General features: G+C 48.3%; 2 protein-coding genes across 2 annotated transcripts in view; one reads left to right on the top strand and one right to left on the bottom strand.

The window, feature by feature from the left end:
* Nucleotides 1–3,034, top strand: part of LOC101083916 (transmembrane 9 superfamily member 2-like) — an 88,453-nt gene extending 85,419 nt beyond the window's left edge. Inside the window, exon 17 of the mRNA XM_023249085.2 lies at nt 2,869–3,034. Within this exon, the coding sequence (XP_023104853.2) occupies nt 2,869–2,936 (68 nt within the window). The 3' untranslated portion in view covers nt 2,937–3,034. The remainder of the gene's footprint in view (nt 1–2,868) is intronic.
* Nucleotides 3,035–6,136: 3,102 nt separating this feature from the next.
* Nucleotides 6,137–13,469, bottom strand: GPR101 (G protein-coupled receptor 101). The gene has a single exon (XM_023249204.2). It carries the CDS (start codon nt 13,368–13,370, stop codon nt 11,877–11,879), a length of 1,494 nt encoding a protein of 497 aa, XP_023104972.2. The 5' UTR covers nt 13,371–13,469; the 3' UTR covers nt 6,137–11,876.
* Between the last annotated feature and the right edge of the window lie 352 nt (nt 13,470–13,821).

A 13,821-nucleotide genomic window follows, 5' to 3' on the forward strand; every position in this document is an offset into this window, starting at 1 on the left:
GTTTTTCTACCTTCAAATTGTGCTACACGCAATTGAGTTGTAGAAAAAAAAATTTTAATTTCTCCAGATCCTTTTAAGTTATTTTTTCAATTGTGTGGCTCAATGACCTTCAGAAGAGAAGTTTCCCCACCTCTCTTTATACTTAATTATGTTTGCTTACATACAATGAAGGAAGGTAGGAAGGCAGGCAGGCTAGTCCAGAGGTTCTTTTTTAAAAAATTTCTTTTAATGTTTATTTATTTTTGAGAAAGAGAGAGAGCACGAGCAGGGGAGGGGCAGAGAGAGCGGGAGACACAGAATCCGAAGCAGGCTCCGGGCTCTGAGCTGTCAGTACAGAGACCGACGCGGGGCTTGAACTCATGAACTGTGAGATCATGACCTGAGCCGAAGTCCGGTGCTTCACGGACGGAGCCACCCAGGCGCCCCGCTAGTCCACAGGTTCTGAAACCCTGGTTGCATGTTAGAATCACCTGGGGAGGTTTTAAAAATCTTGATACTTAGATTGCATCCCAGATCAATTAAATCAGAATCTCTGGGGGTTGTGACCCAGGCATTAGTAGTTGTTAAATCTCCCCAGATGATTCCAGGGTACAGGCAATCTTGAGTCCTACTACACTAGTCAAATAAGCCCCATGTGACCATATTTTTCAACATGAACCTATTTTTCAAATCAGAACATGAACGGCAGCTGTAATTTCTTGTAATTTCTACTCTGACGGGCACGCTGATGTATCTTACCTTTTTCTCTCAGGTCAAGCCTGTTATTTGGGTGGGAATATAACTCCTTTTCACTTAGGAGGAGCAGGAGAGATGGGTAGCTTGTTCTATATCATATAGCTAAGTGCCTGCCTGACTCCGAAGTCAGCTGACTGAGCTCAGTCGACTATCAGAACAGTGTGAGGGTTGCTGGATATTTGTGTTTGGGGTAGGAGACAATTTGGGTATTGTAAGTAGAGCATCAAAAAGTTGAAAATTCATAGACATTTCCGTAGTTTATGGGGACAATATGCAGCAAACTGAAGTCAGGAATGTCTTAGATTCGGAGGCATGTGTTAGCTACACATTGCCGTCTCCTGAACCCTTAAAGTTGCTGGATTCAGGAGAGGAAGCTTAAAGTAGGAATAGGTAGATTTGTGTCACTCCGGAGCCCATGGTCTTAGTCACTGTACCATACTGACTGCTGAAAAGGAGCATTGAAGGGAGGGAGGGAAGTGGCAGGATAGTGTATTGGATGGGAAGTTATTCTGAGCTTGGAGAATGGCAAAGAAAAAGGGACCAAATCCTGCCTAATGCTTTCTGTGGTTAAGATGTTTTCCTAGACAACCGAATTGTCTCGGGGTGCCCCATTAGGTTATAGGATCTGGGAAAGAGAACTGTTAGAGTTCTCTTTGATTGAGTCGTTGAACCTTAATATCTGAGAATTGCTTTTATAACACGAACATCAGTGAAATCCTATGGTAAAGAAAAATTTGCCCACAATTGTATCACTGTAAATATAAAGGTATTTTCTTTCGTCCACGCTCTGCTCTATCTGGTCCTTGGGTTTAAGTGTATATACCGTGTCCACACTGGTGAGTTAAGGTCTGGCTTACCTAACACCATATTACAGAGATTGCCCCATGCTGCTTTAAATTTGTCATTTCTTAAAATGTTTCATTTTGAGAGAGCAAGCAGGGATGGGGCAGAAAGAGAGGGAGAGAGAGAATCACAAGCAGGCTCCGTGTTGTTATCACAAAGCCCAAGGCAGGACTTGATCTCACAAACCGGGAGATTATGACCTGAGCGACCATCAAGAGTGGGACACTTAACCAACTGAGCCACCCAGGCACTTTTGACGACTGTCTTATTTCATTGAGCACTTAGTCCAGCATTGAGCTAAGTCACCTATTTGGGGGCATTTGGTTTGTTTTTCATTTTTCAATATCATAAATCATAGTATTATGAATGCCATTTTTGGATGTAATTTTTTTTCCTTCTATGGGGTCATTTCTTTTAGATAAATCCCCAGAAATTGGATATTTCTCAAGTTTAATAAGACAAAACTTTGATTTATAAAACTAATATAGGGGCGCCTGGGTGGCGCAGTCGGTTAAGCGTCCGACTTCAGCCAGGTCACGATCTCGCGGTCCGGGAGTTCGAGCCCCGCGTCGGGCTCTGGGCTGATGGCTCAGAGCCTGGAGCCTGTTTCCGATTCTGTGTCTCCCTCTCTCTCTGCCCTTCCCCCGTTCATGCTCTGTCTCTCTCTGTCCCAAAAATAAATAAATGTTGAAAAAAAATAAAAAATAAATAAATAAATAAAACTAATATAGGGGTGCCTGGATGGCTCAGTTGATTGGGCGTCTGACTTCGGCTCAGGTCATGATCACACACTCTGTGAGTTCGAGTCCCACGTCAGGCTCTGTGCTGACAGCTCGGAGCCTGGAGCCTGCTGTGGATTCTGTGTCTCCCTCCCTCTCTTCCCCTAACCCACTCGCATTCTGTCTCTGTCTCTCTCAAAAATCAAGAAACGTTAAAAAAAAAAACAACTAATATATGTCCAGGGTATGCAAGTAAATAATAGATTATTGCCACTTTTGTTACATAGAATGATAACGGTTATTTACATTTTCTAAATCGAAGCAAGTTCTACCAAGTTTATTATATTAGGAACAAGCCTTGGACCTCTTTGTATCCTTTTTGAAATAGAGAACTTAAGCTACTCCAGCCCTTCTGCTCATCCTCTTTGCTCGGCAAGAGAGCCTGGTGATTTTTTTATTTGATAAGGTACGAGTCTTGAGACTTAGAGAATCAGTGGCCCACCTCAAAACTGACATGCTTTGATTTGCTATAGTGTCTGGTTAACAAGGATCTTTTTTCATTTTCTTTCAGGGACAGTTGGGTTTTTTTCCTGCTTTTGGTTTATTATTAAAATCTACAGTGTGGTGAAAGTGGATTAAAGAACGTACCCAGGGGCTTCCAGGCACATCACCGTGGCTTTGGAATATATACATCTGTATCGAAATGAACATCTATAAATAGATATCACTTAAAAATCTCATTGTCTGGCTTCCGTTTGTATGACACAAAATACCGAGTGTGTGGAAAAAACAGGTTGGGAAACAGGTTTATTCAAAGTCAGACCGTTCTGAAGAGATAGCATAAAAAAGGTTTAATTGAAAGCAATTAGAGCAAGGGAGGCACATTTCCTTACAAAATGAAAGGTGAGCACACTGGCTTTTCAGATGAAATGTTTTTTTTTTTTTTTTCCTTTTTCCTTTTTCCTTTTTCTTCCTCATTTTGTATACGGCATCAGAACTATTGTCAAATAAATGTTAAATAAAACGTGAATTTTTCTAACGTCAGTGAATTGGACAAACTGTATTCCATTCTTGTAGTTGATCATTTTATTTATCTATCTATCTATCTATCTATCTCTATGCCCATTGTGGGGTTTGAACTCAGGACCAAGAGTCACGTGCTCTACTGACTAAGCCAGCCAGGTGTCCCTGGATGACCATTTTAAAAATGCACATTGGTTTAGCATATAAAGTTTATGAAATACCAGATACCGCTGTCATATTCCTCAATTAAATCTGCACATTTCTGGTTATTGGTTGTCTTTTTCTGTTTGCTGTCCTTTGGAGGTTGAGAATGTTCAAGTTTGACTTAGCTGTGTGTAGATTAAAAATCTTGGGACTCAATTTTCTTGGATTTATTTGCTTTGACTAAACAATAGTCAGGTGTCATAACTCCCCAAATGTCAGGAATTTGTGTGGCAAATATTCTCCCAGCTTGCCGTTTTGGGGAAGCAGTCATGAAAATCATACATTTCCTGTGATAAATTTTATTGATAATTATTGGCCTTATTGGGGAAAACGTTTGAAAACAATGTACACATATGCTTCAATTCATGAACATTCTCAAAGCCGTCCTTAAGCTGAGGAGTACTTGTTTGTGTGCGGGGGGGGGGGGGGGGGGGGATCAAAGAAGTCGGGTTACCCTTGAAGGGGAGATTGAAATTCAGAAGGACAGGGTCAGAGAGTTGCATTCTGAAGGAGAGTTGGGGGGACATGGAACTCGACTGGTTTCCTCACGGAGGGAGGTAATTTCCGAACCACTAGGATGCCTTTGTCTACATTGAAGGATCAGGGCTCTGATTGGTGGCAAATAGGCCTGGGACCTGGAGCTGGCCGGTGAGAGAGGAGGGAGTGGCTACGCAAGGTCAAAGGTGTCTCTTAACAGTGGAATTTTCAGATCCTCTCGACTTTCTTCCATTCAGTCTCAGAATCATAGGCTGAGCCCTGTGAGGAGTAAGTGCAGTTACGAGATTCATTGGAACCAATTCCATTCTCCTCTAAATACTTTGAACTAAGCAGTTGTTATAGTGAGCTTCGGGGGACTCTTCTCCCGCCGGGTTGGCTGCCTGATAGTTTTATTTAAGCTCACAAGCCCTCCTACTTGCATTAATGGTAGTAGTTTGCTCGAAAGGCAAATTTATTAAAAGAATGAGATCTTGCCATTTGTTACGCATGGATGGAGCTAGAGGGTATTATGCTAAGTGAAATAAGTCAGACAGAGGAAGACAAATACCATAGGCTTTCACTCATACGTGGAATCTAAAAACCAAAACAAAACAAATGAACAAATAAAACAGAAACAGACTCATGGATGCGAGAACAAACTGGTGGTTGCCAGAGGGTAGGGGTGTGGGGGGATGGGCAAAATAGGCAAAGGGGATTAAGAGGTACGCACTTCCAGTTATAAAATAAGTCACGGAGATGAAAAGTGCAGCAAAGAGAATACCATCAGTGATAGCGTAATAATGTTGTGTGGTGACCGACGGTGACTATGCCCACCGTGGTGAGCGGTGAGTGACGTATAGAATCGTTGAGTCACTACGTCGTACACCTGAAACTAATATAACATTCTAAGTCAACTATGCTTCAATAACAAGGGCTAAAAAGACAAAGGCAAATCTATTTTTGCAGCAGGAAAAAGTCGCCGCCTAGACATGGCATTCACAGGTTAAGGTGAAGGTAGCCACATGCGGGTCTCATGGCAGCCATCTTTGAACATCTTGAAATACAATGTGTCAGTCAGTATTTAGCTTGATTTTGGAGTGAAAACTGGAGAAGGGCTCTTCACTTTGATTGAAACGGAGATGAATAGTTCCCTGAGCCTCTGCGTGTGGGCCCTGAATGCCACTCGGGAAGCACGAGGCATGCGATTCCTTGAGCTACTGCTGATGAAATGACAGAAGAAGAGCTACGAGTAGGTCAAGCACGTCAGCTCCAGACGAACTGGCGGGCTCTTAAGTTTTAGACATATTTGACTATTTCATCCGTGTCCCGTGTGTACATATTTCATGGTTGGCGTTCGAGGTGTCACCGTTTTCTCACCCTGGGGCTCCAGGGAATATGCACTTGCCCTCTTGTCCCCCAGACCTTGGTGAGCCGCAGTGGCTGTGACCGGATTGGGCCCAGGGAGGTGTTCTAGTCCTGAGTAGCGGGGCACCGGGGGGGGGGGTCAGGAGCCCAGTGGGGGGTGGCCCGGGTGCTGGGCAGTCCTGTTTCCTGAAAATGAAGGCTATTCCCTGCCCCGCCCACCCCCCCCAACCTCATTGCCTTGGGAATAAAGACGGGCGCTGGTAGGCCCACAGGCCACCCGCTCTTTCTCCACTCTGCCCACCCCACCCTCACTTTGACATCCTTTTCACTCATAGAGGGCTAGGCACCCGCCCCTCTTCTGCCAAGCCCATCAGGACGGCTCCCCCGTCCCATTGCGTACTTCTTATATCTGGATAGCACAATGGGAAATCTCAGAGCCCCCGTCTTTCATTCTGTGTAATACAGTTAGTTCATCCCGCGTCTTCCCTTGCAGCGAAAGAGGAGGCACGAACAGCTGGTTGTGTGTCTCCCTCGCTGTCTTCCCACATAATGACCAGATACGCACATTAAAATTAGACTTTATTTAGCATATTTAAGAAGAATACCAAGGACAGATTAACAGCACCTATTTAAGAAACACAAACATTACTCAAGAATAATTAGTTAAGCCACAAACATCAAACTCTCTGCCTTCCCCAAGCAGGAGTCCGTTATTCCTGTCCAGCAAAAAAAAAAAAAAAAAAAAAAAAAAAAAAAAAATGCATCGTAACCATTTTAGAAACGATCCAAATTAAGCCAACCAATATATGAAACCTTGTCCTTGGGCAGAGTCTCTGAGACACTGGTCCGTGTAACAGTATTGATTTATGAATTTGACTGGGGTGTGACGGGGTTTCTCTTCTTGCCGGGTGAGGAGGACAAAGCCCCACCCCTTTTGTGCACCTGAAGGTAAGTTGTGCCAATGGGAACCTGGCCCCAGGATTGTAGTTTGGCAATCCTTTGAAAAGGCACTTCTAAATGACAAATTTTTGGGGGGAAAGGAAAAGGAACATTTTAAATTCAAGATTTAAAATACTAAGGAGAACTGTTTGTTGACTGAATGAAGATTTCTATTGTTTTCAGTCTCAAAGTAGCACAATTTGGTATTAAAGGCAGTTTGAGAAATTATTCAGTGAGGGTATCCATATATACACAGTTTTCTAGTTGTAATATTTTTGGTCTTAAAATATAATAAACTCGTGGTTCTCTCTTTTTGTCTGATGCAAACGCTGTCGATACACGATTGTGATATTCTCAAACACCTTAGCTGTGACCCCTGGGGGAGTCCCACTACTTTATTTACCCACCCGTGCTCTGTCTTCTCTCTCAGGTGATCGACCAAAGAAAAAAACCCGAGCAGCCTTTTTCTGGTTTGGGCGCTGCTCTAGGGGGCGGGGAGGGGTACGATATAGACCTGCTAAATGCAAATCCTGTCGGTTCACAGTAATTTTTTTTTTTAATCCTGCTAACAGGACTCCAACAGCCTATCCGGGGGTCTTTGCTCTTTGAGGGGGAAAGGATTGTCTTCTCGGATTCTGCATTCTATACGTTCAACTCGTGGACGCCAGGCATACCAGTGCCAAGAGTGTCGTGGAGAACTGCCGAGATGATTAATTCGCATTAGTGGCCAATTGTACCAGAATGAGTTCTCACCTGTCAGAGACTCTACCAGGGGCTTGAGGAATTAAAGGCACCGTTACCTGCTACCCCACCTTGGAGCCATGTTATACAGCCCGTAGCATACACTTTAAAAATGAAATTTTACAAACGAATGTACTACGTTCTACTTTAGAAACGGACCAAGGTGTGGGTCACACAGAGAATTCCGCATGCACTTGATTAACGTTACATGTACATCTACCCATTTTTGAGGATGACACTATCTATGAACACACAAGATCTAATATCTAGCACCTTATCTCCAAGAACACTGGTATTATATATACAGTTACAGCTTACAATTCGGAGAACTACTACAGAGAGAAATACACCACCGAAACGGACAAAAATATCAAATTTTTAACATCAGAGTTGTAACACGGATGAAGCGGGGGTGGGGGGTGGGGTGGTGGAATCCACTCAACTTTAAAGCACCGAACCGAAACCAGTCTCGTTTTTGGAATAAGGGAGATCCGGTAATGAACCCTCAGACACGGCGAGCCTCTGGCGAGTGTGGAAATGATGCGGTCCCCTCTTGGTGCGTGCGTGCTTTGAGATCGAAGAGCTTTGGGAGGTGACGGTGGGAACGTCTGACTCCCGTTGGCAACCTTTGTTTACCTCGAGGGTGCCTACTCTACTTACCAAAGAGCGGTGAACTTGCCGGTGACGCGGCAATCAGTGGTCAAGTTCTGCAGATTGTGGCTTTCCTACTTCTGCCTCCGGCCAGTCTTGTTGCTTTTAGCAGAAGACTGCTGCCAGCAGGCAGGGCACTGGCCGTAGAGGAAGAGAGCGTTTGGAAGTAACTGGAAAGAATTTATGACAAGGGCTTCCATTCTTTCTACGTTTTCGGCGGCGGCCTGTCTCCTTATGCCTAAGCTGGGAGGGGCTTCGGGGGGGGGGGGGTCAAGAGCCCCTGTCCGGCCCGCAGAAAACGAGAGGGACAGAGATAAGGAGGGACAGGGTTAAAGCCATGACTGACCAGCTTTTCTCTCCTTATCTTGGTAACTGGCTGGCAGCCAACTGTTCCTTTAATCTTTCGTCTGCTCTAGGAGGAAAAGACGTTTTGCTTTAGAGAAGCCTCTCCTGACCGCATGGGTTTTGTCTTAAAGAGCAATACAGCAAAAAAACATGAGGGGAAAACACTTCTTTTGATTTTTTTTGTCCTCAAAATGTGGGGGAAGGCTTCCTCCCAACCACCTCGGAGGCTTCGATTTGGGGGCTCTCCAACTATCAGGTGATACAGGATTCTTCTCTTCCAAATGGTGCATCTCAGACATTTTTAAGAGCATCTTGGCAAAGTCTAAGAGAGAACGCCTAGTTTAATCTCGTACGTTATTCTTTAAGGTGGTACGAAAACGAAACCTTCTGAAGTAACTTCAGCTCGATTGGCTAATTATGTATCAAGTAAGGCGTTAGGCACCTTGTAATTTTATCGGTAAGGGATTTTTTTAGTGTTCTGTGGGTTTTTTTTTTTTCTGAAATAAGTGGACGGTGGTCCACAGGATTGAATGTGCCCCCGAAGATGGGTGGTAGTGGGTGCTTTTCTGGGTAAGAAACAAGGTGCCTACCTCCTAAATGATAAAATGGCCCTTTTCCTTACGTCGGATTTGAAGTTGATATCCCGTCATCTCTAAATTGTATTGGACGGAAACATGCCTTTAACTGCTGGCCACTCCTATCCTTCACTTCTCTCCTTCCCTGCTTCCTCGGGCCCCCGGGGTCCCTTGGAGAATGTGCCAGCTCTGGGTGCCGGAGGAGGAGGGGACGCATGGGAGGGGGTGAGCCCACGGAGCGTCCTCGGGGGCCAGCGCAGGCAAGGGGGAGGGGGAGTGAGGCAGGTGGAGGCAGGGGTGTGATGGGCAAGAGGGGGGCAGGGAGCCGGCAGTGCAGAGGACTTCCCGGCAGCTGCCGTCGGCGGTGCCTTCGAGAAGATGGACCCTTGCATCATAGAAGCCCTGGGCTTGTTCCTTATTACCGCCTTCCCAAGCTTGTTGAAATTGGTACGTTAGCGAGAGCACCTGCGGCTCCTTGGCAAAACTGGATGCTTTATTATTTTTAAATAAGGAAATCATTAAGTTGGAAATCACATCATTTCAAAGTCTGGTTCGTCTGGCCCCTGTACTTTAATGGGATTTTTACTGCACATATGAAGTGGCCTTGGCAAAAGAATACATCCTTTAAAAACATTTAGGGAGAGCTATTGCACATGAGGATGTGTGAGGCTAATGATGGCTTTTTTGTGTGTGCTTCCAGAGTTTTAAATGACAAAAGAGTATGTGCAGTAAAACCTCATTAAGTTGATAGTGTTTTATTCGAAATGGCACAAAATTTGAAGCAGTTGCTATCTCGAGCTAACTAGAGGCCCCATTGTTCATTAAGCAGAAAATGTCAGCAAAGCAGAGTGCTCTCGATTCGAAGGTCCTCTTTTCCAGTCTATTTTCAAAAGGTTTTCACCTTTGAAAAATCCAATTTGCCGTGAGAACAGACAGTGACTAAAACAGGGAAGAGAGGAACTCTGAGAAGGAAGTTGGCGAGTCCTGGCGCCCTGGAGAATGTTGTGTGTGCTGTTAAATGAACTTACCACGCTCGCACAGGTTGTGGTTCCATTCTGATTATGATTTTGGGGACACTTACGTTTGAAAGCCTGTCTCCTACCCAGGTAAGCATTTCTACCCAAAGGACAGGCCGGAGCTGTTTGGAACTCTTGACCATGACAGACCTCCGAGGCGATACCCCTCCCCCCATAACAGGGTCGCCCACACAGGCTATTTCCGCACCCAGATATCCTCTGAGGACGGGGCAGTGTGAGAATGTGGCAATGAACGGGTGTCATAAATTGACGACTCTTAATTCGCTTCATACATTTTGGTAGAAAAATGAACGATAGCGCGAGGGTAAACAGCAGCCCGCGTGTCTTGTCTCAATTGCCACACACTCCAGGTTAATGCTGTTTACCTCTCCCCCTTGAGAAGCTCAGGTTGGGATCTGTGAGGAGGAAGAGATAAAGAAAATATCAGTGAGCCGGGCATTTACATGGCTGAAGTTTGAGTTCTAATACAGACACGGTAACCACACAAGAATGAGGCTAAACTCTGAACGTGGCCATCTTTATACACAACCGTCCGATGAACATTTTTCAACCAACTCCTCCCACCTGTGCCTCCACCCATATTAACATTGGATTTCTGCATGAACAGTCGACTGGCCACCAGTCGGCTTTAATTCGACCTTCAGGTCGATCAAAAACACTCTCTTGACCGTTTTGGGGGCCCACATTATTTGGTCATGTCGACGTGGTCTGGGCCCCCAGGAACACACAGGGATCTCCTGACCCGGAGTGATTTCAGGGTCGGAGATGTGAAAAGCCCTCCCTCTGCACCGACCCTGGGGATAATTTAGATATTGTAACGGTCTTCCCAAAGCAATACATTCCAATAGCAATAATCGGGACATGTCTGACCCGAATGCTTTGAAACTAGGCTTGCTTGAAATAGGTCGGATGCTTGCTAGGTATTGAGAAACCATCCTCTCTGCTATTTCTGACTCTCTTGTATTTCTCTTCCACATCTGCGGGGAGCTTAAGGGCTTTAAGGGAGAGCCACAGGTAGAAAAAACCCACGGGTGTGCCTGGGGGAAGAAAAATGTTTATTCTGCCTCGCTTGCTCCCCACGTGGAGGTCACGTTTCTTGTCTATGATCCCCTTGACACAAAAGAGATTTCTAATGGGCACGCCACTCTCGATCGGGAGTGTGAGTTTGAGAAACTTTTGGCCACTCCTAGTTACATTTCTTTTTTTTTTTTTTTTTTTCTGGAAACATCTGTTTGACCGAAAAGGCCTCTGGGACTGGCAGAGGAGATGTTGCAGATTCTGATGGGCATCCCAATTCGACCACAAGAGGAACATTACAAAGTAGTGGCGTGATTCCTGTCCCACTGTGGCTCAAATAGGAGACAGAACAAACACCGTTTTAGTGTCAACTGACAATTTTCCGTGCGTAGGGAATGACCTTGGTCCCAGCCCATGCACAAACCCAGGGTTTTACAGAGAAAGAAAAAAAAGCCAACTGTTTAGCCTCATGGATGTGTGTTATTTCTCTAACTGTTCCCTAGGACCGGCTTCCCATTTCAAACATGCCCTAATATCCTCTTCCACTTCTCTGGGTCCCTTGAGAGGATCTGGGAACCTTCTTCGTATCTTCCACACACGACGCCCTTTGTCTTAGGTTCCAAAACAGTCTTTGCACCGGACTGTGGGTCTCTTCAGTTTACAACACGGATCAGTCAGTCAGGTTCTGCCTCGTGGGCTCCAGGAACGATCTGGTCACTGCTTTTCTTTCCGTCGAAGCTAGGCTGTAGCTCTCACCCATAATCTCTTGACCCGAGGGCCTAAAAGTCCCCAGGTTCACAGGCGTCATCTTCCTCTTCCTCTTCCTTTTCCCTCAGAGCAAAAGCTGGGACGTTGTAGCTCTGGGCAGACAGATCCAGGACCAAAGTGGAGAGCCCTTGTTGCCTTAAGAAATTTAGAGCCTAATAATTTGGGGCGGGGGGCGGAGGGGGGGGGGCGAGAAATTTCAGTCAGAATCCTCAAGTCCGTGCTTTGAGGGGCACACTTTTAAGGGAATGCTCCAGTTCCTACCTCTTCCGTGTATTTATCTGTCTGTCTGTCTATCTCGTGGTGAGAAGGACGCGTGCAACACCTTGGCCTGAAATGGCGGGGGTTGGCGTGAGTGGGGCTGTGGGGGGTCCGTGTGACACAAAGCCGCTCCCGTTTTCCGCACTGTGGACAGTTCAAGGTTTGCCCTCTGGCTAGCTTCAAGGCAAAGTGACGGAGTCGTGCGAAGGGACGGTCTTGCCTTCGGTCCCTCCCTCTGTGCCGGCTTCTGTTCCCGGCAGGTCCGGGTGGCTGTCTTCTTTCGGGGGCTTTTCCTTGCAGAAGAACTTCTTCAGCATATCCTGGATTTCCTTCTTGATGGTCTTGTGCATGTAGCCGTAGATGTAGGGGTGCATGCAGCACTGCAGGAAGAAAAGCCAGATGATTATGGTGATCACCCACTGGGGCACCTTGGTTTGGACATCCACCCACACGGCCAGAACCGCCAGAAAGCAGTAGGGCCCCAGGGAGAGCACGTAGGAGAAGACGATGAGGAAGATCACTTTCGCAGCCTTGCACTGGTAGCACCTGGGCAGAGGGGGCTCGCCGGTGCTGTTTCGACGACTGGGCGGGAGGCTCTCGGGGATGTTCACTGCCTCGACGTCCTCCTCGCTGAAGTTGAGGTCATCCTCGCCGAACTCCGCGTCATCTTCACCCAGGTCGACGTTGCACTGGCTGACCTCCACGCGGCCCTTGTCCGCCTTCACGCTGCCGGCGGGGTGGGGGCCACCGTTCCGGCCCTCTGAGCTGCCTTCGCTGGCCACCGAGCCGCCGTCCCAGACCTCCTCGCTGCCCGCGGCCGCCACCCTACCTGCACTGGCCTCCGCGCTCTCTTCCTCGGCCTGCACGCCGCCCTCCTCGGCCTCGGCCTCACCTCCGTCCTGGCGCCGGGACGCAGCCCTCCTCTCTCCCTCTTCGTCCTCGTTCTCCACACGATCCTTGGCCCGAACCTCCAAGCTGTGGCTCCTGACGTTGTACAGCAGGGCATGCTGCCGCCGGGCGGCACCGAACACCACGGAGTAGCAGGCAATCATGACGACCAGCGGCAGGATGATGAAGGACACCACGCTGAGAATGGTGTAGCTGGGGCTGGCCCCCCAGATCATGGAGCAGAGGGCGTTGCGCTGGTCAAAGGCAGCCTGGCCCCAGCCGTAGAGAGGGGGGGTGCTCTGCAGGATGGCCACGATCCAGGTGCCGTAGAGGAGCATGTAGCCCCGGCGGGGGGTCATCTTAGCCGGGTAGGAGAGAGGGTGGATGATGGACAGGTAGCGGTCCACGGACACCACCACGATGGTGTTGACACTGGCGAAGGCGAACAGGTGAGTGAGGCTCACCAGCGCGGTGCAGAAGTGGCTGTTGAGGGGCCAGAAGAGAGGCACGGAGGTGGCCACCACCCAGGGGGCCACGAGCGAAATCTGCAGCAGGTCAGTGACCAGGAGGTTGAAGATGAAGCGGTTGGCGACCTGCAGCAGCTGCGGCTTGCGCTGCAACACGAGCGCCAGCACGATGTTGCCGACGAAAGAGGCGGTGAGGAACACGAGCAGCACGCTCGAGCGGATGATGCCGTGGGCCAGGCTGATGGGCATTTTGGACAGGGGCACGCACGTGTGGCTGCTGTTGCTTTCGCGCGTGCTGTTGGTGCAGGTGGACGTCATGGCGACAGAGGGCGGGCGGCGGAGGCGCGCCGGGACCGCACTCAGTGCCTGTGCCGGGGACCAAAGAAAACACGCGGGCCGGGTTAGTCACCCCGCCGAGCGGGGCCGCTTCGGGGACCCCCGCGCCGCGCCAGTCCGCGCGTGACCGCGGCTCGTCTGAACCTCCTCTGCCTCTCCGGGCCCCTCCGCCCCTCCCTCTCGGGGTCTCGGCGCCACCCCCCATCCCCCACCCCCGCCGGCCCCTCGGCGGGCGCGCGCGCGCTGCGTCTCTCTCCCACCGTCTCTGCATCTCTCCAGCGATCTCTCCCGCCGGCGCATGCGCGCGCGCTGTCTCTGCCTGTTTACGTGTCGCTGTCTCTCTCGCCCCAGTGTCCCGCACTAGCGCACTCGTCACGTGTCTCTCGGGGGGTGTGTGTGTGCCGCGTCTCACCGGTTTTCTCCGACTCTCTCG

Source organism: Felis catus, chromosome X (assembly GCF_018350175.1).
Source record: "Felis catus isolate Fca126 chromosome X, F.catus_Fca126_mat1.0, whole genome shotgun sequence".
NCBI lineage: Eukaryota > Metazoa > Chordata > Mammalia > Carnivora > Felidae > Felis > Felis catus.